General features: G+C 39.2%; 1 protein-coding gene across 1 annotated transcript in view; it reads left to right on the top strand.

The window, feature by feature from the left end:
- CZH7orf57 (chromosome Z C7orf57 homolog) overlaps window positions 1-27,808 on the top strand; it is a 90,802-nt gene that overhangs the window by 40,704 nt on the left and 22,290 nt on the right. The window contains 1 exon segment of the mRNA XM_087947327.1: window positions 18,464-18,663. Coding sequence (XP_087803453.1) covers window positions 18,464-18,663 — 200 coding nt within the window.

Genomic DNA, 27,808 nt, shown 5'->3' with positions numbered 1-27,808 from the left:
GTAAAATCGATATATATTAGATCATTGTAGTTGTCTGTGGTTCGACTAGGAAATACTGGGCATGATCCATTGCTGTTTACAAATACTGAGCCAAAGAAGGTGTTAAAGAGGTTGGCTTTAATAGTGTCGTCATTGCAGTCTTTACCATTAGGTCCTTTCAGAGGTGGGATGGACCTTGAGTCTTTTAGTTTGTTGTTTACAAAATTGTAGAAAGCACAGGTGGAATTGGTGCATAGAAGGTTTTCTTCTTGTTTAATGTGATAATTGGTGCATTCAGTTTTTATCTGGTGGCATAAATTTTTGTATCGGCTTTTGAAGTTGGCAATGTGACCAGATTTGTTTTTCCGCCAAAGTGATTTTTTTTGTATTGAAGCTTCCTTATTGTTATGGGTAATTTGTTTTTTCTGGTTTTGGGAGTTGTTAATGGTACATATAGTTTGATGACTCTTTTGACTTCAAGTAAAAATATGTTGTAATGGTCTTGTACAGTATTGCATCCAGAGAATAGAAATTGCCAATCAAGGGATGAGAGATCGTTGTTTATAAGAGCATAGTTGCCTTTTTTGAAGTTATAATTGGGGATTCCATCATTGTGATGATTTTTGTGTGGACATATGTTGAGACAAATGTCAATCATGTTGTGGTCACTGTTGGAAAGCGGTTCTTTAATTTGTATTCCGTAAATTGAATTCAAACTATTGCAGAAGATGAGATCGAGGCAGTTGTTAAGTCTAGTGTTGTTGGTTACTAGTTGTTCTAGTCCCAGATTTGTTACTGCATTGTAGAAGGTTGCATGTGTGGGTTCAGTTGTACATTCATCAAGGGTCCAGTTAATATGAGGTAGATTGAAAGATAAAAGCGTGTGGGCAGGATACTGCCCATGTTAGTAGTGAATTTAGCTTGTTTGCATGTTCAATGTCATAATCAGGGGCTCTGTAACATATCTTGCAGTCCAGGCCAATCCAGTCCATGCTCTGTTGTAGCTGAGCAATCAATTTTGTATCTTCCTCCTGAAAGAAAGTGTGCTGACATCTGGAGAAGGGACAACAGTAAGTATACAGTGACAGGAAGAAAAGTAGACCAGACTTCCACTAGAAAAAAAGGTATGTGTTAGTAATAGGAAACTCACTTCTTAGAGGAATGTAATCATCAATTTGTAAACTGGACAATCTATCAAGAGAGCTAAGCTGCCTCCCATGCACACAGATCAAAGATATGACTTATTTTTATTATCAAGCTAACTGAAATTATTTAGTTGGCAGATTGTTATCATTCTCTCCTGTGTTATGTGAGGAGGAATGATATGACAAAGAGTCTAAAAACAATATCAGGAGGCTAAGAGCAGCTTGGATGCAAGCCAAAGAGATAGGAGCCAAGAATTGGATGTTGTTCTTCCATTGGAAGTACAGATGAAAATCAACATCCAATGAGGATTTTAGAAATAAACCACTGACTTAAGGGATGCTGCAGTCGAGACAGCTTTAAATTCCTAGACCAGGGGTCTTCAAATTTGACAGCTTTAAGACTTGTGGACTTCAACTCCCAGAATTCCTTCTCCAGTCATGTTAGCTCAGGAATTCTGGGAGTTGAAGTCCACAAGTCTTAAACTTGCCAAGTTTGAAGACCCTTGTCCTTGACCATAGTCTAAACCCTATATCTATAGGGTTTCTGGCAAGGGATGGGCAACATATCATAAGAAGTGTGAAGAACATGTTTGGAAAGCAACTAGATAGTCTTATCCAAAAGGCTTTAAACTAAAACTGGAAGAGGAGGGAGACTAATTTTTAGGAGCTAATCCCAAGCATGAACCTTAAGACAAGCAATGAAACAATACATAAGGATGAGTGTGAAGGAAAGGGAACTGAGATATAAAACAGGAAACATAAAAGACAAATGCTACATCAGTCAAAAAGGATTCCGATAGTATACAGCAATGTTCAAAGTACAAGGCACAACAACCATTTGACTGGAATGGTATAGGGCTGTGGTGACGAACCTATGGTACATGTGCCGGAAGTGGCACACAGAGCAATTATTGCTGGCACGTGAGCATTTGCCCAAAAAAGGTCTACTGCGCATGCACACGCGCCGCCTGCCCAACAGCTGATTGTCAGGTATCTGGCATGCATGCATGGGAGTGCGGCGGCATGCAGGACATTCCCGCATGCACAGAAGTGTGCAGCACGGGTCATGTGAGTCACGCCCACATGCATGGGAGACATGGGTATGTGTGCGAATTTCTTTCTGGGTGATGGCATATAAGCACAAGCAGGCAAGCGCACACGCAATTATTGGCACAGGAGCCCAAAAAGGTTAGCCACCACTGGTATAGGGTCTCCTTCTCAATCAAGGGGTTGAACTAAAAAACCTTCAATGTCCCTTCCAACCCTTTTATTTTATGTTCTATGATTATCAGTTGAAGTTTTATGTTTGGAGTGTTGCACTTTATTTCATAGTAATTCTGGCTGGAAAAACAAAAACAAATGAACAATAATTAATTAATTATTAATTAATTGTTAATTAATAATTAACAATTAATTAATAATAATTAATTAATTAAGCCCAAAGACTAAGTACATAAGGAAGGACTAAGTAAGTAAGACCCTATTTCACTTGCGAAATAGTTGCAGCATATAGTGCAGTGGTTCCCAAAGTGGGTGGTACCGCCCTGGGGGATGCCTTAGGGGGCACTAAGAGGCAAGGGGCTGGCAGGGGGTGCTAAGAGGCAGCAGGGGGCGTTCGAGGCACCAGTCCTGCAGCTTCACTCATTGACTGTAGCACCGCTCTGGAGCCAGCGCCTCCAATGTGGAAGCAGTGGCACGTTATGTGCCGCTGCGGCAGCGTTCAATGCACCATCCCCCTGCCACCTCTTAGTTTCCCCAAGGGGGCTGGCAGAGGGGTGCTAAGAGGTGGCAGGGGAGCGTTCAAGGTGCCAGCCAGCCTTGCAGGTTCACCCATTGAGGCTCCGGCTCCAGAGCGGTGCTACAGTCAATGGGTGAACCTGCAGGGCCAGCGCCTCGAATGCCCCCCTGCCACCTCTTAGCATCCCCAAGGGGGCCAGCAGAAGGGCGCTAAGAGGCAGCAGGGGGTTGTTCGAGGCACCGGCCCTGCTGGTTCACCCATTGACTATAGTAATGCTCCAGAACTGGTGCCTCGAATGTGGCAGCACGTTGGGAAAAGCCGCTGCCACCACTTTCCCAAAGTGCCACCATTGTCACATTGTCTGTCTGTCTGTCCGTCCATCCATCCATCCATCCATCCATCCATCCATCCATCCATCCATCCAAAAGGTTTGTCTGTTTGCCTGCCTGCCTTCCTGCCTACCTACCTGCCTGCCTGTCTCTCTCTCTCTCTCTCTCCATCCATCCATCCATCCATCCATCCATCCATCCATCCATGATCGAAGCGCCGGGCCCGCAGGCACATCGGGAAAGTAGAGCAAAGCCAGTCTGAGACAGAGGGAGGGAAGGAGGGAGGGAGAGAGAGAGAGAGAGAAAGAGAGAGACCTGATGCATCAGATTGAATGTGGCCTAGTTTAGACTGAGGCCCTTTTCCACATTGAAACATCTTTGCCAGCACATTGAAACCTCTTTAGCTTCTATTAAAGGTTTTGTGGACGAAACATGGTCAAGACTATCAGGAAGCTCTCACATTTTGTTGAGGCTTTAAACAGGATCCATTGGACCAGATCTCCACCCTAAAAATTACTTTTCCCCAATGTATTACAGTGCCAATTCTGAAGAAGGCAAAACCAAAATGTACTGGTAAATTACAAGGAGAACACACACACACACACACACACACACACACACACACACACACACACTCCCTTCTAACCCTGCTGGAGCAGATGATTGGACTAGAATAGATATCTCATTTTCTTTCTCTTCCCTCCCTCCCTTCTTCTTTATTTCTTTTTCTTTCTGTCCCTTCCTTCCATCCCCCCCTCTTTCTTTGTCCCTTTTTCTTTCATTCATTTCTCTTTCATTTCTCTCTCTCTCTCTCTCTCTTTCTTTTCTCTCTCTCTTTCCCTCTCTCAGGCTCATCCCTTTGGATCAGGGGTCGCCAAACTTTTGGACCTCAGGGACCACCAAACTCATAATTTTAAATCCCGGAGACTACTCATATGAATTTTGACTGATGGTGGCTTTCTGGCATTGGTGGGAGAAAGAGAGAGAGATCTGATCCAACCTCTCTCTCTCCCTCTCTCTCACACACACAAGCAGGGGTGGAATTTAGACCCCTGATCTAAAGCTGACAAAACTCCAAAAACTGGCCAAGTAGCTCTGGGGAGGCCAGTCATAAATTAGAACACTTGCTAAACAACCAGTCATTAAGTGAGGACCACTTGTATTTGGTTTGCCACTCACCTGGCCATGCCCACCCAGTCACATGACCAGCAAGCCACGCCCACCCAGTCTTGTGACCAGCAAATCACACCCTCAAATTAGGCCACACCCACAGAAATTTGAATCCCACCCCTGGGTGGGGGGCACCGAGGATGAGTTTGTAGCACCAAGGGGGCAGTGGACCGAAAAAGGTTGGGAACCACTGATATAGTGCATGCCTTAAATTGCACATAACTGATAATCAGGTAATAAATAAATATTTGATTGTAATGGACATGGTTGAACATTGTCTAAAAAACACTGAATTCAACTTTGTGTCTTTTATTTATCTCTCCCAGGAGAGCTTTTTGCAATGTTGCAGTCATTTATAGAACTTATCCCCAGAAAAGCTCATCTGACATTCACATTAGTATCATTTTAGCAACAGGTAAAAACTTCCCCCTTTTTTGGTTTTTAAAAACTTTCAATTGTATTTTAATTCATATTGTTGTGTTTCATTAACACTTTTTGCTACCTAGTTGGCAATACTTCACTATTTATCTGATTATTAATCATTCTGCCCTTTAATGTTCATCAGAAAAAAACTTCTAATTTCTTTTTCCACTATCGATCAACATGGCTTTCTTTATAAAATAGAATAAAAATCCGTCAGTTGCTGCTTTGACCATTTTTATCAGAAAACAGACATCACTGATAACTATTATTGATCAGACAATGTAGTATTGATGACTTTCTTGTGGTTAGGGTTACCTATACAGCTCTGAGGCCTTTTATTCAGTATTAAACTCATTAAACTCATGTATCTTTATTTTAAAACTAATGTTTCTGCATCCTTGCCCATACAGCTATCAGGCTTTATTTTAAGTAAATTGAAATAATGACATCACCCTCTTCTGCAGTTATGGAGTTGTAGTTTGCAGCATAGGCATGTGGAAGATGCCATGTGATTTTTCAATTAGCCCTTCTTTCCAATTACAAGAACCTCCGGCGATGATCGTAATCCGTTTCATGAATTCGGTCATCACCCAATTTGGTCATGAATGGAAGCCTTGGTGACCAGAGGTTCTACTATACTATTCTATACTTCTTTGTTTTCTACCTAATTCCATGATGTAAAAGAGGGATGCTCTGCTTCATTTCAAATATCAGTATGAAGCTGGTTCTGCTTTTTTAGTCAGTATATATGCTATACAAAATTCTTGAATCAAAGATCAAAATTCATTAAGTTCTATCCATTCAGTATAATATGAGGGAAATACAAAGAGGGGTAGAGCTGGCACTTCCATATATATGTAGTTATCACTAAATCTTAGCATAACACTAAGTATTGTGCTAAGTTCTGCCTCATTTTTCTTATAACTATAACTTGCAGTAATTAATCACAATGAATAATGTGGTATTGTTTCACCAGCTGCCTATCATGTACAAGAAAGCAATCACTGATATATACTGTTTAATGTATGGCTCATTATTTTGTATTCTGGGGAAAATACATTTTGTCTTTTTTTAAAATACCAGTTTCTCAGAGTTCCTGGAAGATGCAGCTATGATGTCATTAAAGCAAATTTCTTATGTAACACTAAAAAGGGGGCTGAATGTGACTATTACAGCTTTGCAGGCTTGAAATGGTTTGCAGATGATACAACAATGATTGGTCTCATTTGACACAATGATGAATCTGCATACAGACAGGAGGTTGAACAACTAGTCTTGTGGTACGACCAGAGCAATCTTGAACTAAACACACTCAAATGTGTTTAAACACACTAGAAATGATAGATTTTGGAAGAAGCCCTCCTATACTACCACCACTCACAATACAAGAACAACACAGTAGCAACAATAGTGACCTTCAAGTTTCTAGGTTCAATTATATCTCAATACTTCTATTCTATTCTATTCTACCTTAAATCTTGCTACATAAGAGTCAACATACTCTATGTAGGGCAGGGGTCCCCAACCACCGGTCCACGGACCGGTACCGGTCCGTGGAACAAGTCCCTACCGGGCCGCTGGTTTGCTAGGCGCCGCCATCTTTTTGATGAAAAGTGCTTCCGGTGAGCTTTTCCGGAGAAAGCTCACCGGAAGCACTTTTTCATCAAAAAGATGGCGGCGCCAGCACTTCCGTGAGCTTTTCCGGGTAGCGCTGGCGGCGCCATCTTTTTGATGAAAAAGTGCTTCCGGTGAGGTCACCGGAAGCACTTTTTCATCAAAAAAAGATGGCGGCGCCCAGCTAATGCCGGTACCGGGCCGCGCCATAAAAAAGGTTGGGGATACCGGGCCGCGGCATAAGAAAGGTTGGGGATCACTGATGTAGGGAGTGATGGTGCCTTTTCCACTAAATTTGCCTGTGGTTTTGTGACTGTGTGGTGCATGAAGATCTACCCTCTTTTTTTCAAATTACAATGACACTGAGTGTCATTGTATTATCTGTAATACAGGTTTTAAAAAGGTAAGATTTTGCCATTTATCACTCTATTCCTCTTCCAAATACATAATTCAAAGTCAGTTCATTTTAGAGGATGATTTCATGGATTGAGAAGGCAAGATACTACTTTAAAGCTTGCTGTTAGATTCAAGGGCTCAGCTGTAAATCTTGACTCTACAGGCAGAATCCTTAATTCAGGATTTGATTTACTAAGTAGAAAATTCTTAGACATGGTTGGATTAGTTTCTTTACTTCAGGCAAGAAAAAATGTGATACACCCCCTAAATATTTGCACTATACGCTGCAGTATAAGAGTGAAAGAAGCTATATGATTTCACGAGTCTTGCCTTACTCGTGAAATCCAATTGTGTGATTCTCTCCCTCAGTCCAAATCATCTTATAATGTTGTTGTTGTGTGGAAAATAAGAGAGGAAGGGTATGTTGGATATGTTCATTACTCTGAGTTATTTGTAAAATAAAAAAGGCAGGATATACAGTAAATAAATATTTTCCCTAGCTTTTCTATGTTAAGAGATTTTTTATCATTTTCTTGAAGGCCTTAATCATTTGATCTATGTTGGCTAATAGTTTTCTCCTGCCTGGGAACTGCTGGTACTAGCCTCACCAACTGCATTCCTTACATTTATCATTAGCAGGACTACATGATGTTTTCAGTTCTCTTGCTTATTTCAGGAAAAGTGATGGTAAAACCTGGAATTACTCCATTTGAGGATAAATGTTGGATGGCAATTAGAATAGCTGAGGGCAACTATAAATGCTGCTAAATGTCTGCATATACCATGAAACATAAATAAAAATGCACAGATAAACACTGACACACAATATTACTACATGCAATACTCTAGCCCAGGGGTCTCCCATCTTGGCAACTTTAAGACCTGTGGACTTCAACTCCCAAAATTCTAGAAGTCCACAGGTCTTAAAGTTGCCAAGATGGGAGACCCCTGCTCTACTTGACTTCTGTAAGAGTTCAATAGCTAATTCCTTATTTATTTTCTTCTTTTGCACTGCTGCTATTACTTGAAAAATGCCCCTGCCCATTCTGTTTAAAAGGAACAAAGAACAATAACCAGGCAGTCAACCATCTTGCTTGCTTCTATGGTACATAAAAATTATCACTAATACATATTTCTTCTCTTTAAATTCAGCTTTCCAATATTATCTGCTGAACAATTTTTGTAATCAATATTGCCTATTGATGGCATTTCCTTCTGGAAGAACTGCCTGGATGATAGTATATTTGACTGCATCTGCAGTGTCTCTCTAGTCAAAAAGTCAGGCAACTGTGCAGCAAAGTGAAATCACACAATAAGAGCAAGGAAAGATAAAATGCTCTTGTTCTGATATGGGCTTGGGGGCAACTTTGATTTGGTGAGCTCATGTAAGTTTACCCCCTAAGAACATTCAGCTATATACCATAACTTATCCTACCTCCATTGTTGTGTTGGATTTCCTGGTTTTTGTTCTGTCAATCTGCTTATTTCCTCACTTATCACTAGATTATCTGCCACTAACTATAAATTGGTTGGTTTGCATAACTGAAGCCAAAAAAGCCAATACTTTACTCAAGTTCTGTTGCATCAAAGGTTAGGGCAAATTTCAAACATAGAATCATATTAACTTGAAAAGAAGGGTGGCAAGTTTGATTTTTTTCATTGTTCGAGTTAAATGAAGTTAAACAGAGTTTCATTTTTTAAAATATTTGTTTAAAACCCACCTTTATTATTTTTGTAAATAAGTCAAGATAGCAAACATCACATCCTCCCTTTTCCAATTTCCTGCACAACAATAAACCTGTGAGGTAAGAACAGTTGAGAGAAAATGACTAGTCAAAAATTACCCAGCTCTCATGCCTAAGATAGGACTAGGATGCACAGTGACCCCAATTTCTAGCCTGCTGCCCTTATCAAACTGGCTCAACTAATGCTGACATTAATTGTAAGGTTTTATAATCCTGACAAGATTAAAATTGTCTAAATAGGTATTTCTTGGAATTGAAGTGCTGATTTTTCACACAAATGGCATCAGTGGCCTTGGAATGTGCTGGCTAAGATGTTGGTGGAAAGATATACCCAGAATACACTGAATGAGAGAATAGCAGAGTTGGACAAGACCTTGGAGATTTTCTGGTCCACTTCCCTGCTCAAACAGATGACCCTATATCAGGGCTCCAAACTTGTGGCCCATGGGCCAGATGTGTCATGCACTGGCCATGCCCATGCTCAGTTTAGTGAAGGGGGGGAAAGTCAGGATACATCATGTGATGTTGCCATGATGGTGCGAGTTAACAATCCCTGCCCTATATCACTTCAGACAAATAGCTGACAATCTGTTCATAAAAGCCTCCAGTGATGGAGCATCTATACCCTCTGAAGGCAAATAGATCCACTGGTTAATTATTCTGTTAGGAAATTTCTTAGTTCTACGTTCTTATCTCCTGGACTAATTTCCATCCATTGCTTCTTATCCAGCCTTCTGGTGCTTTGTAAATAAGACAATCCCCTCTTCTTTGTGGCACTTCTCAAATATTAGAACATTGCTAACACGTCACCCTAGTCCTTCTTGCTAGACTAGACAGACCCAATTCCTGCAACCATTCTTGTATGTTTTAACCTCCAGCCCCTAACCATCTTTGTTGCTCTTCTTTGAATCTCGACATATTTTTTATTTCGTGGTGACCAAAACTGGATGCAGTATTCCAAATGTAGTCTTACCAAGGCATTATAAAGTGGTACTAACCCTTCATATGATCTTGATTCTCTCCTTCTGTTGATGCAGAAGATTGCATTGACTTTTTGATGGCTGCTGCACACTGCTGGCTCATATTTAAAGGACCGTCTACTAGAATTCCAAGATCTTTCTTGCAGTAACTGTTCTTGAGCCAAAATTCATTTGATCTTTTTTTTTATTTTATTTTTCATTTGATTTCTCTTGTCTAAGTGTAAAACCTTAGTTTTCTGTCCACTGAATTTCATTTTGTTAGATAGTGCCCAGTGTTCAAATCTATCCAAATCCTTGTGGATCTTGAGCCTATCTTCTGGAGTGTTGACTCTTTGTGCCAGTTTGGTGTCATGTGCAAATTTGATGAGCTCCCCTTCTATTCCCTCATCTAAATAGTTTATTAAGATATTAAATACAGGGGTGGGATTCAAATTTTTAAACAACCGGTTCTGTGGATGTGGCTTAGGTGGTGGGCATGGCTTGGTGGTCATGTGACTAGCTGGGTGTGGCCAATTCAACATCACTCACATCGAGGCATGCATCTTCTTGTCTGGTCTATCATGACTGTAGGGATGCTGCAACAGTCATAAGTGTGAAATATGCTCATAAGTCACTTTTTTCAGTGCTATTGTAATGAATATTGTAATGAATATTGTAATTGAATGGTCACCCCACACAAGTAAAGTACCAGCAAAGGAGGGGGAAAAAACTCCAGAGAAGTTCTTGAGACAGGAAGTCTAGTCCTGCCAAGAATGTAATAAGGGTTAACAGAGAGGCAGTTTCTGTAAGCAACACCAGAATGTTTCCTGCCTGCCTTCCTTACAGGATTAGGCCAGTAATTACTTCTAACAACCAGTTCTCTGAACTGCTTAGAATGTTAACAACCGGTTCTAGTGAATAGGTGCAAACCTGTAGAACCTCACCCCTGATTAAAGAGTATTAGGCCTAAAACATAACCTTGGGATACTCAGCTACTTACTTCCCTCCATGTAGATGTAGTTCCATTAAGGATTACACTTTGAGTTTGGTTTGTCAGCCAGTTATGAATCCATCTGGTGGTACAGAATAACAGAGTTGGAAGGGACTTTGTAGGTCATCTAGTTGAACCCCCTGACAAGTGGCTGTCCAATCTCTTCTTGAAAGCCTCCAGTGATGAAGCACCAACAACTTCTGGTGGTGACGCTGTCTATTCCACTTATGATGGGTAGGAAACATTTTCCATTTTTAAGTTCAGATAATCCTTTCTCATTCATTATGCTAAATGATCCCATCAAAAATTAGTTCAAATAATTTGGAGGGAGCATTTATACTGTGCTTTGAAGACAATAAATCATACCCTTGTAATATCTTAGAATACTGCTTCCTTCCTTCCATGTAGATGCAGTTCCACTGAGAACCACATGTTGAGTGCAATTTGTCAACCAGCTACAAATCTATGGTGATGCTGTCTATCCCACATTTTTTTTAGCTTACCAAGAATTAAATTGTGGTCTACTTTCTCAAATATCTTACTGAAATCTAAGTGTACTATGTCCATTGCATTTCACTGGTCCACTATTTTAGTCAGTTTGTTGAAGAATGAAGTAAGATTTGTTTGGCATGATCTGTTTTTGACAACATTGTATTGAGTTCTGGTTATAACTTCGCTTGCTTCTAAATGTTTGCAGATCTGTTACTTATCTTTTCCAGGATCTTTTCAGGTATTGATGTTAGGCTGATAGTTCTGTAGTTTCCTGGGATCTGGTGGTTGGTGTTTTTTTTGTTTTTTTAAGATAGGAACTACATCAGCTCTTTTCCAATCCTCAGGTATAGATAGTCCTCAACTTACAACCACAATTGAATCCAAAATTTATGTTGCTAAGTAAGAAATTTGTTAAGTGAGTTTTGCTCCACTTTACAACTTTTCTTGCCACGTTTGTTAAGTAAATCACTGCAGTTGTTAAGTTAGTCACATGGTTGTTAAGTGAATCTGGCTTCCCCATTGACTTTCTTGTCAGAAAGTTGCAAAATGTGATCACATGAGCCGGGACTCTGCAACAGTCATAAATATGAACCAGTTATTAAGCATCCGAATGTAAATCACATAACCATGGGGAGGCTGTAATGGTCATAAGTGTGAGAAATAGTCATTTTTTTTTCAATGCTGTTGTAACTTTTAACAGTCACTAAATGAACTGTTGTAAGTCAAGGTCTACCTGTAGTTCACCAATGCTCCAGGATCTTTGAAAGATATGGTTCAATGGTTCTGAGATCTCCTCTGCCAACCCCTTCAGAACTCTGGGTTGTAATCTATCTGGTCCTGGAGATTTGAATTCTTCTAGACTAGACAGGTGTTCTCTTATCATTTTCTTGCTTATTTTAATTTGTACTCCTACTCTGTTGCGATTATAGTTTTGGTAGGTTTATAATGTTTGGCAAGTTTATAATGTTTAGCTATGTTTGGATTCTTTTCTTAATGTAAGGAACCAATTCAGCCATTTTATATATTTGCTCTGTTGACATTTGACTAATATGGCTCAAGTGATACTATTCTTATGGCAGTATTCTTTATAAATAAAACACAACATACATTTCTTTCTTTCATTCATTTTTCTCCTTCATTTCTTTCTTTCCTTTTTTTCTGACTGGAGAAATTTAGAGTGAGAATAATAAAACCTATTGAGTAGCCACTGGGTGTCACTGGTATTCTATAAGCAAAGTATTGTGGAAGAATTTGCTTTATAAAAAAATATGTTTATCTATTTAAAATATAATTTTGATTTAGAATTTTCTTCCAAACCAATTCTCATTTTTCTTCCAAACCAATTCTCAATTCTCTCAGAAATCTAATCATCGATTTCTGTTTATTCTTCATTATAACGCTGGAACATGTTTTCATTTAATTATTTTTAAGGATCTTCACAATAGTTGGATTTGCAAAATCCCTAGGTGTTCAAAAGCCTCATATTAATTATTTATTTGCAGATTAAAATACAAAAATTATATGGCAAATTGCAAATTCTGTCTAGGTTTTTTGGTAGGGTTTCACCATTTAGAGAAGAAAATGGCATTGTTAAATGGACAATGCAAATGAACAATTCATATGCAAATTAAGTTATATTATTTACTTTTATTTGAATTTTATGTTGTTTTATAGATTTTTTATTAAAAAATTAAAAATTCAATGTCTATATAAACAGTGTGTTGTCTGGGTAGTTAATTTTGAGAAATAGTAATGATAATAGCAATGATATTCACATAATAATAATAGTATTTGATTATCCTTTTTAATATACCTTACTTATAATCATTCTCTTAAGCTTTTAAATTTCTAACTTCTGTTTCTGTTAGTTAGCCATTGGTAAAACAAATCCCATGTTAAAAAATATTCTTTTCTTCTTTCTCCTTAATTTTAAGTGGTAATCAATCCATTTCTGCACATTCTAATATTTTTTTTATTACGGTTTCATCTGTAGGGATCTTTTTGTTTTTCCACTGTTATGCAAACACAATTCTGGTTGCTGTTAACACATGTAAAATTAAATATATATTCCCTTTATTGTATTTTTCTGATAAGATTCTCAACAAAAATATTTCTGGTTTTAAATCTATATCTTGTTTTAGCATTTTTTTCTAACTATGTATGTATTTTTGTCCAAATTTTTTTGCCTTTGAGCATGTCCACCACATATGATAATATGAACCCAGTATCTGATTACATTTCTAGCATTTAGCAGACATGTTCTTAAACATCTTTGTCAGTCTTGCTAGAGTATAAAACATTTTATATAGATTTCCCTTATATGTAGTTGACATTGTTAGTTTATAGTTCCTATCCCATAATTTCTGCCATTTATCTAACTCTATAGTATAACCAAAAATTTAGTCCATACTATCATTGTTTTCTTTACTTGTTCTATAACTGCCTGGTTTGGTTCTGCAACCCAACAGGACAGACACAGACTTCAGAGGATAGCTAGGACTGCAGAAAAAACAATTACTACCAACCTTGCCCCAATCAAGGACCTATATACTGCAAGAGTCAAAAAGAGGGCTGTGGAAATATTTATAGACCCCTCACATCCTGGACATAAACTGTTTCAACTCCTTACCTCAAAACGACACTATAGAGCAGTGATCCCCAACCTTTTTTATGCCGCGGCCCGGTAGCGGCATCAGCTGGGCGCCGCCATCTTTTTTTGATGAAAAAGTGCTTCTGGTGAGCTTTCACCCGGAAAAGCTCACCGGAAGCACTTTTTCATCAAAAAGATGGCGGCGCCCAGCAAACCAGCGCCCTGTAGGACTTGTTCCATGGACCGGCATCGGTCCGCTGGACCAGTGGTTGGGGACCCCTGCTATAGAGCACTGCACACCAGAACAACTAGGCACAAAAACAGTTTTTCCCCAAATGCCATCACTCTGTTAAACAAATAATTCCCTCAACACTGTCCAACTACAAAGTTTGCACTACTATTACTATTAATCTTCTCATCACTCCTTATCACCCATCCCCTCCCACTTGTGACTGTATGACTGTAATTTTGTTGCTTGTATCCTTACAATTTATATTGACTGTTTCCTGGTATGATTTGATTGCCTATTGTACCCTATGACTATTATTACGTGCTGTACCTTATGATTCTTGACTCTTGACGAATGTATCTTTTCTTTTATGTATATTGAGAGCATTTGCACCAAGACAAATTCCTTGTGTGTCCAATCACACTTGGCCAATAAAAGAATTCTAATTCTAATTCTTCCATTTTAATGCTCAATGTTAGGGATAACATTGTTTTACCCTAACTGTTTTGGGTAAAGATAATAAAATGATGAATCATGGTTTGTCAGATAAAGTGTATGTGACTTTAAGCTAAAGGAATGTAATTAAGGGTGCAGCTGTAAAAGTACTATATAAGCAGCAAGGCACTCTCTGGCTTACTGATCCCTAATTACTGGCTGGCTTATAGAAGACTGCGTTCTTGCTGGATCGGGGAGGAGAAGAAGTGTTGGATTACTTTGAAGATATTTCTCAACGGAGAGAAGATAAGTTTTGGACAGATTTATTATATGTGTACTGACACTGGCTATTCGACACGGACTTTGCAATTAGAGTATCCTCGACAAGACTTGACTGAATTTGGTATATGACTAATGGACTGTTTATAATGACTATGCTATAATTCTTAAATGGAATAAATTATAATTTTGATAGCACAAGCGTATCTGTATTTTTACTGCGTGTTAACGAGAAGGCTTATCTCACACATTTACCTGTCTTCCTATCTGACTTCGCTGCACGTTCTGTTTAGTTTGTTTTCCTTAACACCTGTTGGGGAATCCAGGCTTAACACTCAGTAGATAGCTATAGATTTTTAAAATTAATTTTTAATCTGTCCCTATTAGTATCTGATATAGCTCTGTTGGTTGTCCATACAAAAGGCCTTTCCTTATTAACAGATGACAGCCATCCATTCATATTTAACTGAGAAAAATGGTGACTATTCATTTATAGTGATAACAGTATATGTTTAGTCTTATTTGCTTAGAAAATGGTACTATATATTTCAAATAAAATTTAAGAGACTCTTTCTTTCCAAGAACCAAATGACAATGGAATACAAATAAACATACTTCTTAAATTATATTGAGATTTATTCTAGATAGTATTTTTATTAATATTAAAAGAAAAATGCAAATTTGTTCTGTAATTACTATTGATGTGATTTTTGGGTTTCCAAAATATTATTCCAAAATAATAGAGGGTGAAAACAACTTGAAAAATAGCATAAACATTGCTAAGAAATTCAAATTAAAAACATTTAGAACCATTGTGTACTCACAATTCATTCTGCAGAAAAAATTCTTGATCCACTTAATTTTGATCTAATGCAGAAGAGGTTTTTGGTTAAGCAGAATAGAGTTATTAGGCTTAGAACGATCAAATTATAGATAAGCCTGGGCATACTTTCTGGAAAAATACATGGAAAAATACACAGAAAAACACAATCAAACAATGCAATTAAAGTTCCATGTAGTGTTTTTTTTTAATTATTTAGTCATAATTATATTGTGGACAAATCTTATTTGTTACGGAACAATAACTGGCCAAGTTTTGAAGGAAAAATAATTTTACTTATTTATTTAGAAAAAAATTTGGATGCCCATCTTAAACAGCTTTGGATAGCTTACAAGAAATACACAATAAAAAACAGCATGATAAAATCAATATAAACCAAATAAAAGATATAATTAAAAATAATTGTAATAGCTAAGGCACCATGACATTAGAACACATCTTCAGCCTGTCTAGTATCTTAAGTTCTGGATGAGGTTGTGCTTCCCAGAGAGACCCAGGTCACAAGCTGCATTGAATCATGCAAGTCCCAATTATCTCGTGCTTAGATTACTGCAATTCATCCTACATGAGACTAGACTACCTTTGAAAAGAATACAGAAGTTCATCTGGTGCAGAACACAGCTGCACAGGTCCAATTCAACATGTTGATCATCACCTTTAAAGCCTTCATGGCATAGGTTCAACTTATCTGAGAAATCGGCTCAAACTGATGGGATTGTGTGATCTACATGTGTTGGCAGAAGGGACATGCAACAGACCTTGTCAGCCAAGGAATTTCAGCTGAAGAAAAATTAACTGCCATGGCTCCCACCCTTTGGAATATGTTATCTCGAGATCAGATCGAGATCGGATTGATCTTCCAAAAGGCTTTAAAGACATGATTATGCCAACTAGCCTAGGGTCCAAATAAGAGTGTGGCACTTTGGAGGTGGCTAATTTAGTAGAGAACATCTCCGCTTTCTTTGTACACTTTGATCCCTCTATCTCCATCCTTCTTAGCTTTATTTTAACTGAATCTTTAAATTAAAGGTCTTTATTTATTGTTTTATTGTTTTATTTAGATTGTATTTATTCAATGCCTGTAAGCCACCCAGAGTCACTTTGGGCTAGATAGGTGGCATACAAGTTTGATAAATAAATAAAAATAAACCTCTACGGCTTTAACTGCATTACAAATTAGTTCTTTGACATATATTAATTAAAGCTAAACCATTTTTTTTTTCATTAGATTGTTTCAGATTCCTCTGCTTAAACTAGATTAACGATAAATCCATCACAAATGGTTTACTAATGTTTCTCTACAACTAGATATCATGTAGTAACTTTCAGTAACATTAGCAACAATACATTTTTGATTAACTGAAATACTGCTAAGAATCTGATTCTTAGCCAGTCTCTTGAGCAGCTATGCCTGTGCAGACTACCATTACAATATTAACTATCTACATCAGGTCCCCAAACACATCAATTTTTTTAAATCCACTATTTTCTTTTTAATGTCTTATTTGTTGTGTTTTTTCCCTTCATCTTTCTTTGTTTTTTAAAACAGAATTTGGCATTTTATATTTAACTTTTTTCAATAAAATAAAAATATATTTTAAAAAAATATGAACTAACACTCTTATACAGCCCATCCCTAATTTTTACAATGATATCCTAATCATCCAATTTTCACCATTTTTAAATAAGTTCATATAAATGAATTGTTGAGTCAACAAATGCTAAAAGATTGTTATAATTGTAGTTCTCCTATTTCTCTCTCACACATTGCAGGAAATCTCAGGGTACAACCTTTAACAAAGTTTTTGCCTTGCAAAATAAAAATAATGCAGCCTTAAGAGAATTCGTTAAGGGAGATGGATGTTTACTGACAAAAATACAATTATGTATATTGTAGGAGTCATAAAGTTGTATGGCAGAAATGCTTTTCTCAAATGCAAATATATTCCACTGAGGTCTCAACTTTAACAAGTATTTTCATTAAAAAATTTCCACAGAACACATATTTATTATATGTAAGTAAGCAAAAACACATATTCAGTGCACTCTGAGTCTGATTGTTTTCTTGCAGGTTTCATTACCGAACAAGGTAATATAATTAATGCTACCGTGTTTCTCACAAAATAAGGCTAGGCCTTATTTGTTTTTTGACCCCCGAAAAAATGGCTAGGCCGTCTTTTTGGCGGTAACTTAATTCCCCCCCCTTGCATCCTCGGGTAGGCGGGCAGCGACAGCTTGGATGTTGACCTCGGCATTGGTGGGGCACTTCGTATCAGGAGACCTTCCGCCACCGTTGCTTTCCCTTCTCCCTTGCTGCTGCGGCATTTAGAGCAACGCTGTGGCGTTTGGCGCAGCCACGGCCAGCCAGGGCTCCTCCCTGCAACCGGAGCCCAGCAGGTCCATACTTTGGGTTGTATGTATAGGAGTGCTAGGGATTCCAGGCACCTCATTACAATCCCTGCTATTAGGCCTCAGTGCAGTGATTCCATAGGTGTTCCTTTGATCTGTTGATATATTTGTGGCTAGATAAAGATTGATACCATCTAAACTGAAAGTATATGGCTAGACAAGGGCTGATAAGGTCCATGATTCTGGGTATTTCAATTTTGATATACTTATTTATTTATTTTATCTATTTATTTGATTTGCCAATTGTTTACAAGATAATAAGTATAAATGTATACATAGTTGTGAATACATGAATGGTATATATAAGAAAAATAAAAGAATAAGAGAAACAATAGGACAGGGACGGTAGGCACGTTGGTGCGCTGATGCACGCTTATGCACGCTTATGCACGCTTATGCACGCCCCCTAAATTGGTTAGGTCAAGTATACTGTGAAGACCGTCCCTGTCCTATTGTTTCTCCTATTCTTTTATTTTTCTTATATGTACCCATTTCATGTATTCACAACTATGTATACATTTATACTTATTATCTTGTAAACAATTGGCAAATCAAATAAATAAAATAAATAAAAATAAAGTAATGGTATCATGGATCAGCGGCGTCGGCCTGCCTTTCGGTTTGGCTGAAGGGGGGCTATTAGTACCTCCTCTCTCTAACTTCCGTATTTTTCTCTCCGCGTGCTCCCGGGACTGCCAGAGCAACAGGTAGCCAGGAGCACGCGACCGAGCGAGTGATCGGCGGCGGGAGGCGGAATATTTTCTGTTGCTATAGCAACAGGGATCGTTGTTGCAGTTTGTCGAGGAGCGCAGCCACTCCGCTTCGCTTTTCTTCGTTTCTCTTTGAGCTTCTCGGCCTGCTGAGCGCGAGAGGTTCGGTCCCCTCTTTCCCGACCCCAAGTGCGACCAGGGACGCGGACGACTGCTGTGGCGGTGGGTGTCGGTGCCGGTCGTGTGACCGAATACGTTTGCCTCCAAGGATCCTTGGTACACTTTTTGCCGGTCAGAGGATAACCGTAATTCACAATAAAGCGTATTGTAGAGTGAGAAGCACCTCCTCCCGTTTCAGGGAAAGAGTTCGTCTGCCCTTTCAGGGAAAGAGTTCGTTATTTCCTCACAAATTAACGGTATGCCCTTGATTTTGAAGTCAAATCATTCGAGGAGTGGGTTTTCTTTTACTGAAATAATACTGGTGAGAGTTGATAGGATTAAACACGGAGAATTTTGTAGGTTGTGATTTTTGTGTGTTGCCTTTTCTCCCCGCACCTCTATTTCGTTTTTTAACGGAAATTTTTAGCGCGTGCAGATTTTATTGATACATTAAATCATGGGTTTAATCTCCATAGGGCAGAAAACATAGGATGTTTGATGAAATGCGAAATGTTTAATTTAAACTTTTTGCACTGCACAGGTATGTGGAATACAAATAAAGAGTCACGTGGACCCACCTATCGATATGCACCATGTGGCAAGTACACTATTTATACTCGTGATTTTTTTAAAAAATGGAAAGACTGAATTGTAACCCCTTATCCTTGGTAGCTTATATTTAAATTAATGTGAATTTTTTTATCATAAGATATGCAACATGAAGTAAAATACATTCAATAAACTGAACATTTCAGATCTTAATTTACACCTTTGTTAATCCAAAGGGTATAGAATGTACAGAAAATTTATTATTTGTTCAATCAACCACCTCCAACTGTGCAGTTCCCCCATTGGGACCCAGGCCAACTGGCAGACTTACATCTTTAGGTTCTTACGAAAGATAGAAGGGTTGGGGGGCAAAATGTTCCAGAGGAGCAACAGTACAGAAGGCTCTTCTGGACCCCGCCATCCAGAATAATCGCAGTGACAGGTTCTGCAAGCATGCTGCCTCTGCTGGCACTAGTGGGTTGGTGGTCATAGCCACAGATTCCTATGGAGATTCCATGTGGAAAAGGCCAAAGAAATCTAAAATCTTTATAAAATTCAAAACCTTTAATTATTTTTTTCTTTTGTTTTTCCTATGGGACTTGGCATGAAAAATTAGTGGACAGATTAAATATGTGCAGTGCTTATCAGGCCCAAGTATTTTCCCTGGTATTGATTTACTTGTATTTAAATTTTTATTAGTTTGCATTTTTTGTATAATAAACATTCCATTATATATTTTCTCAGAAATAAAGCATACCCTGATTCATAAACATGCTTTAGATTTGAATAAATGGCATTGTGCCTTCACCTAGTATAAAAGGGAAAGGAAGAGACATTATGAAGAGTGGCTTAAAACTCATAGTCTTAATATTAGAAAGAATTATATTGAATACTGATGCTCATGAAAAAAATAACATCTTGGTAAGTGACAACATGTCTCAGGGTTTTGGAAATATATGTATATTTGAAAGCCATGTCAAATGGGGAAAACCCATTTGGAATATTTTAAAAGACCTTTGGATAAAAACCTTAATGAACTTTTTCTGCAGATGGGAAAATTTACTATTTGTTATTCTAGCTCAATACCCATGCTTTGCTACAAAACTATGTGGTCAGGCTTAATTTCTGGGGAGGAAAATAAGGGGGAAAAAATCTGCCTCTGCCTACCAGTATCCATCAGTATTCATCTGGCTAGTGTCCTGTCAGTGTGTGAGAGAGTTGAGGGCTGTTTGGAAACTGAAAGACTGAGCAAACTGAGCAAAAAGGAGACAGCAAGGAGCCTGTGTGTGGCTTAGCTCAACTGTTCTGTACTAAAGCTGCTTAGTGCTGTGAAACTGAAACTCCTCTGTTTTGCATTTGGAACAGATTTCTTTTCAAATGGGGGGTGGGAGTAGAACTCCTTAGCATCAGAGCGTGTTAATAATAATATACGAAATACTAATGCTCTGCTGGTCATTTTGAAAAATCCTTTCTTAGTAAGCACCTAGAAGCCAAGAGGAACATACGTGCCAAATTTCAACTTTATAGGCTTTACGGTTTTGGAGGTTTTGTGATGATGCATGAGTGGTATTTCGCTTTTGTATATATAGATTGTAACAAGATATACATTAATTATATATTTATTAAAATATCAAACACATACATTTTAATTATTGAGTCTTGTTTTCTCTTGGTATCCTTCTCTGATACTGGTGTAGACCAACGGCTGTGGAAAATTTTTGGTAAGCCGCAGAAGAAATGGCCCCCGAAAGCAATTAATCTGGTTTGCGCAGTTCTCGTGCCTCCCAGCTCTTCAAGGGACCCTGGAGTCAGGTCCCTGAGATGCACACGCCAACAAGCTCCCACACATGGCGGGTGGCAGAAACAATAGTCCCCTCCCCCAGTGCCCACTGTTAGCTATTCCCATTAGTTCTCTAGTTTTGAATTGCTCGTGCCTCTCTCTTCTCCCTCCCACCCACGCCCACATGCAGCAGGCACTTTTCTGTTATGTAGGAATAAAAAGGTAAAGGTTCCCCTCAGACATGTGCTAATCATTCCTGACTCTAGGGGGCAGTGCTCATCTCCGTTTCAAAGCCAAAGAGCCAACACGTCTCCATGGTCATGTGGCCAGCATGACTAAATGCCAAAGGCACACGGAATACTGTTACCTTTCCACCAAAGGTGGTCCCTATTTTTCTACTTGCATTTTTTACATGCTTTCGAACTGCTAGGTTGGCAGAAGCTGGGACAAGTAACGGGAGTTCCCCCCATTACGCAGCACTAGAGATTCAAACCGCTGAATTGGCGAACTTTCAATCAATTAGCTTAGTGTTTTAGCCACTGAGCCACCACGTCCTTTTATGTAGGAATAGGATGCTTCAATTTACTAATTATTGATTTGCATGTTCTCACATTTTCAGATTAGTAGAAGGAAAGATAATTGTAAGCTGGTTTCAGGCTGTTTTTGAGGGATTTAAGAACAAAAAATGCCCTTGCCTAGACATATCTTAAATCCTCAGTAGTCTATCATTTTCACCAATTCTTGAGCTTTGTTTTATGCTCATTTTCAAATATCTTGCTCATTTCAGCTCTTCCCATTTGGATGATTAGAAGACCTTGCTTCTTCTTGATTCATCCCTTAAATTGATGTTGATGTTCTTAAATTCCTGCTGGTTTGTATCAAATTGAAAGCTGCCCAGTTATATTTTAAGAAGAATTATAATAATCAAGTTTTGAAATCAACTTTATTTACTTGATATCATATCATCTACATACAGAGATTTATAGCAGGTGCTTTCATATTTTATACTATGTTTTCTGCAACTTTCTGCATTTGTAGAAGAATAAGATTTTCTTCTTCATTTCCTATAGATAAACCTTCCTACATTAATAGTCCAACTAGGCACATCTAGTTGGAGATTTATATAGTTGTGTTTTTTTCTTGACAGACCACCCTCTAGGAATTGAGTTATAATTTTTTGAAACCATTTATAATGGATCTTTGTATTGACACCGTTCAGCTGTTGTCCATCCAAATTATCCTTCCAATTTTCTTTCGGTATATTTTATTTACTTATTTATTTGTCAATCGCTTACAAGATAATAGATATAAGAATAAACATGAGTATGAATACAGGAACTAGGTACGAATAAATGGGGACAATAGGACAGGAATAGTAGGCATGATTGTGCACTTATGTATACCCCTTACAGACCTCTTAGAAATGGGGTGAGGTCAATAGTGGATAGTTTAAGGGTAAAGGAATGGGGGTTTGAGGATGTAACAACAGAGTCAGGTAGTGCATTCCAAGCATTAACCACTGTTGCTGAAGTCGTACTTTCTGCAATCTAGTTTGGAGTGGTTTACATTGAGTTTGTATCTGTTGTGTGCTCTTATATTGTTGCGGTTGAAGCTGCAGTAGTCATTAACTGGTAGGACATTGTAGCAGACAATTTTGTGTACTACGCTTAAGTCCAACCATAGACGACATAGTTCTAGGTGGTCCAAGCCCAAAATTTCAAGCCTGGTGGTGTAGGGTATTCTGTTGTGAGCAGAAGAGTGAAGTACTCTTCTCGTGAAATACTTCTGGACTCGTTCAATGTATTAATGTCCAATATATAGTGTGGATTCCAGACAGATGAACTGTATTCGAGTATTGGTCTAGCAAAGGTTTTGTATGCCCTAGTTAGCAGTTCAGTATTACTGGAGAAGCTTTGTAAGATTAGATTTACAACTCTTAATGCCTATTTGGCAATGCTGTTGCAGTGAGCTCTGGCGCTTAGGTCGTTTGATATGAGTATTCCAAGGTCTTTGACAGAGTGAGGGTTTTTCAACAAAGTCATATCTGCCTAGCTTGTATTTGGTGTACTGATTTTTTTTACCAATCTGTAAGACAGAGCATTTGTTGGCTGAGATTTGGAGTTGCCAGTTGTTTGACCATTCAGACATATAATCAAGGTCACTTTGAAGGATGGTAGCATTGTCGGTAGTGTAGAATAGTTTTACATCATCAACGAAGAGGATGCAGTTACTTATAATGTCATCGCAAAGGTCATTTATGTAGTGAGTGTGAGTTCTAGAACGCTGCCTTGGGGACACAGCTATTAACTGGTGCAGGGTTTTATAGGACACTTCCTATTTTTACTATTTGTTGCCTGTTTGACAGGAACACAGTAATCCACTTATGAAGGGATCCAGAAATGCCATAAGAGTTTAGTTTTAACAGTAGTTTGTCATGTACCACTGAATCAAAGGCTTTGCAAAAGTCTATGTAAATTGCATCTATTGCTTTACCCTGGTCAGGTAGAGTAGTCCGTATTGTCAGGATTCCAGCAATCGCTCTAATTAAATCATGATTCTCGAGCCACTTCAAAAAACTTCAAAGGATTTATTAGAGGTGACATACTGGCATTGCCCTGCATTAAGCCAACTCTGGCATATGTAATTTATGGTCACCTGTGACCCTGTTTCCCCTCTCCCCCCAGGTGTCTCATAAATCAAATTCTCCAATTAAGCACATTCACTGGTTGAGTGTCATCACTCACGTTCTCCAATTAAAAAGCTCTGGTAGTTTAGTTACAATCTTTTAAAGATAAGTGTTGGAATGTACTTTTGATTTCAAACTACTAGTACTGCTCTTCCAGATTTCCTTCCCCCCCCCCTTTTTTTGTTTTCTTTTAATGGCAACTACTAAAACAGGCATAGGAATGTTTTATGAGTTGACCCATGTTTTTACAGTGTAGGAATTGCAGATTGCAGGACAATTTTTTCCTGAAACCAATTTTTTTCTTTTTTTGGAGAGTAGGTTGTTTGACTCTGGGTGGAGGGTAATGGATTGGTTAATGATTGATTCCATGACTTTGCACGTGATGCAACTATTTCTGAATAATGTAAATCAGAAAAACTTTGATTTCAACTTCTAAAATGAATAAATATTATTTCTCAAATTGCACTATTAGATTCCTCTAGAGTATTCTTACTGGCAGAATTACTGGGTCCCCGTCAATTTTATCTATCAAGTAGATACAAAACAGAATATCAGTCAATCTTTCCTGCTTCCTCCTTTGTAGCCACAGTCTTTGGGGGCTTGTAATTTACTTACCCAATTTTTACAGACAGTAAAATCTCTTATATACCAGTGAAGATACAATGGTTATAGTATATCCTGCAGCAATTATGCAATATGAATATTTTTTCTAAACTTTCCAAGTCTCAAACAGTCTCTGTTGGTAGATATCAAACCATAACAAGAAAACTCCCAATTGAATGCATACTAATAGACGCTGTATTATTTACATAAAATTCCCAACTGAATTATTTGTTTATAGCATTATGTCCTCTGTTTTAAATTACTTCAATTTTTTAACTCTGAGTATTAAAGAAATGTTTCTGTATGTTGATCTCACAGAATTCATGATTTATCTGTCTTTAGTACACTTCCCAAGCTTTTTTTTTCTTAGATGGAAACCCTTCATTTTTAGAGTAACATGAATGTTGTTCTACTATTATTCAAGTTGGAAAGAAAAGATAATGAAATGGCTGATTGATATGGAAAAATGACAAATTACCATTATACATACAAAGATATATTTAGTAATTATGCCCCATATACATAAGTCTACTTATGAACAGATGAAATGATAAAAATTAGGGAAAAAACAAAATATAAATATTCTATCAACTATTAAGGAGGGGGTGTCTTCATCCTCTTTTTCTCACACATAACATATGAATTAAGTTGCCTCCTATTTCTTTGGAGCACGCCTTCTTTTGTGACATTGTATTACATTTTGATTTGTCCTAGCACTGCCCGTTATTTCCCTAGCTAACTGGGTCTCTTAATCATTATATATTCCAATTTTTATTATTTTTCAAAACTTTATTAAATTTCAAATAAGGATAAAAAACAGAAAAAAGAGTTTTCTCCTCCATGCTGCATTGAGAGCCCAGTATGGGTTGACTCCTTCCTATGACGTCATTTAACTGTACTAAGATATAAAAGCCAGCCCCCGGGAGAGACCCCAGCTTTTGACTCAGCTCCTTTCAGTCAGTAGCTGTGTCTCTGAAAGTGTTCTGTTAGATAGCACTCACCAGCGATCTTCAGTACTTCTTCCTCGCTTCAAGCAGCTCCCAGGGATCTGGGCAGCTGCTCTTCCAGGAGAGCAGGGCTCTCTCTCCTGCAATGTTGGGAGCAGCATTACCAGAGCTCTGTGCAGGCAAGCTGGGCAGTGTCTGTAGACCTCCCCCATGCCTGCGGTTTGGAGCAATTGTAAAAATGATCGGCAAATCGATAAGAGCGCAAGCCAGCTGATCGTGTAGCCTGCATTTTTCCCTTGCTGACTTCACTCGGGGCTCTTTATAGCCTAAGGAGCGATTCTTCGATCTCAGAGCTTGTTTCCCCTAGTCAGCGGCCATCTTGGATTGAAGCCTTCCACCACGAGGTGAGCGGCCATTTTGTAAGCCCAGGGGCCATTTTATACTCTAAAGGACTTGCTAAAAATTTCTAAACAGTTTCTTTCCAACGCAAGAGCCTTTATTCTACAAATGGAGCAAGATAAGGCTCAGGCAGAGCTCCCCCACCAGTGGAACAGTCTCTTCAGCCCAATAAGAGAAAAAAGACGTAGGCAATGCACCCAATCAGTCCAGAGGGAGGTGGCTACTAAAATCAGAGCTAAGGCTCTAGCCCCTAAGAAGGCAACTCGGGCTGAGTTGAGGGCAGAAAAGTGCAGACATGCAGCCCTAGAGAAGCAGTTCAACAGAACTATTCAACAGAAGGGAGTGCAACTACAGCAGGTTTCAGGTGATACTCGTGGGCCCCAGCCAAGCCCTCCCAGGGGAGGAGAAGTTATCTATGAGCCTTTCCACCCTCCATCGTGATCTCCTGAGGTTCTTGTAGTACAATCAGATCCTCAGGATCTAAACAGATCTGGACCTTATTTCAAACAGGCTTCTGGGCCATATGCTCCTCCCCCTCCCTCCAGGCCTCGAACCTCTCCTCAATCTAGGCTTGAAGACACCTTCACTCCCACAGCAGCAGGCCTTCAGCCTTCTGCCTCTACCTTTGAGCATAGACCAGGGGATATCCAAGATGTTGTCTCATCGGCCATTAGGCAGGGATTGGCTGAAGGCTTCAAGCAAATTCTTCGACCTCTGGAAAGGGTTCAGGCCCTTCTCCCTTCTCAATCTATAAGTTCCTTGCCTCATCACCCTGATTTACACAGGCCCCAGGACCTCAGGGTCCATTCTTCTCTACCAGAATGGGAGGAGGTTGATGAGGAAGGAAGGGCTTCACCTTCTGAACACAGTTACTCCTCTCGTTCAGAGTGTGAAGAGGGCGAGATTTTTGACCAAAATCTTTCAGAGGAAGAAGATTCTCACCCAAAGCAGACATCCTCTGCATTGGTCTTCAAACCTACTCTCTTCAGGCCATTACTCAGCAAGGCTTTGATCCCTCTAGCCAAGGGGACACGCTCTTCTCCAAGCCTGTAGTGCATGCAGAGGTTTTGCCTTCTCCCATTTTGTTCCTGGACATGGTCAAGGAACAGTGTGCTTCCCCTTCAGCAGGTCCTTGCCCATCTTCTCTGGATAAGCGTTTCTACAATGTCAGCACAGCTCTGGACAATGCCCTGGCAGTGCCTTCTGTTGACATTCTGGTTCTGGCCTCGTTCTCATCTTCTGGCACTCCCACGGAGCCAGAAGATATCCTGAAACCGGATGATAAACGTTCCAAACAGACCCTCAAGTGCAATCACCAGGCCGCTGCATGGGCTGTTCGGGCTTCAATGGTAGCATCCTTTTTCACAAGGGCATCCATGCAGTGGCTGTGCCAACTCCAGAATAGATTGCCTGCTTCTGACTTTTGGTCTCACCAAGACCTTAATAAGATTATCGCAGTGGCGGAATTCACTGCAGATGCCACTCTCAATTCTGCAAATTTGCATCCAAGGCCATGGCATCTTCAGTAGCAGCAAGAAGACTTTTATGGCTCTGAAATTGGCAGGCGCAGTCACACCGAAAATGGAAGCTGGCTTCAGTTCCATTTGTAGGCGATAAGCTTTTTGGCGATGCTCTGGAACCTTATCTCATCGAAACCAGAAATAAACGTAAAATTCTCTCTTCCTCTGGGAAGAAAGCCGACTATTACCCTGCTCCTTATCACCCTCCTGCCTTTCGAGCGGAAACCTCATCTCGCTTCCCCCGCTCTCAGAGGCTGTACTCCCAACGCCAAGGCCAACGTGCGGAAGCATCTGGCAGGCAACAACCTTCTACTGGTAAACGGCCCTTTGGGGGGGGGGAGGTTGTTCCTTCCATCGCTCTAAGTAAACCTTTGTTCTCTCCACCCATTGGAGGTTACCTAGCCTTCTTTGCCTCCAAATGGGAGGAGTCAACGACGGACACCTGGGTGCTCAGCACTATTAGATCAGGGTTACAATTGGACTTCAAGACATTTCAAGGCAAACCCTCATGAATTAGGCCATTCAGCACCTTCTTGAAATCAGGGCTATTCAACCTGTTCCCCCCTCTCAATGGGGACTCTCGCCTTTTCATCATTCCCAAAGCCTCGGGGGGGTGGCGAGCCATCCTTGATCTAAAATTTCTCAACCAATTTGTAAAATACAGGAGATTTAAAATGCAGACTCTGCATTC

Source organism: Notechis scutatus, chromosome Z (genome assembly GCF_049901735.1).
Source record: "Notechis scutatus isolate UNSWTSFEM ecotype Mainland chromosome Z, rNotScu1.2, whole genome shotgun sequence".
Classification (NCBI taxonomy): domain Eukaryota; kingdom Metazoa; phylum Chordata; class Lepidosauria; order Squamata; family Elapidae; genus Notechis; species Notechis scutatus.
Note: the sequence above shows the minus strand (reverse complement) of the source record. Positions and strands in the feature narration are given on the sequence as shown.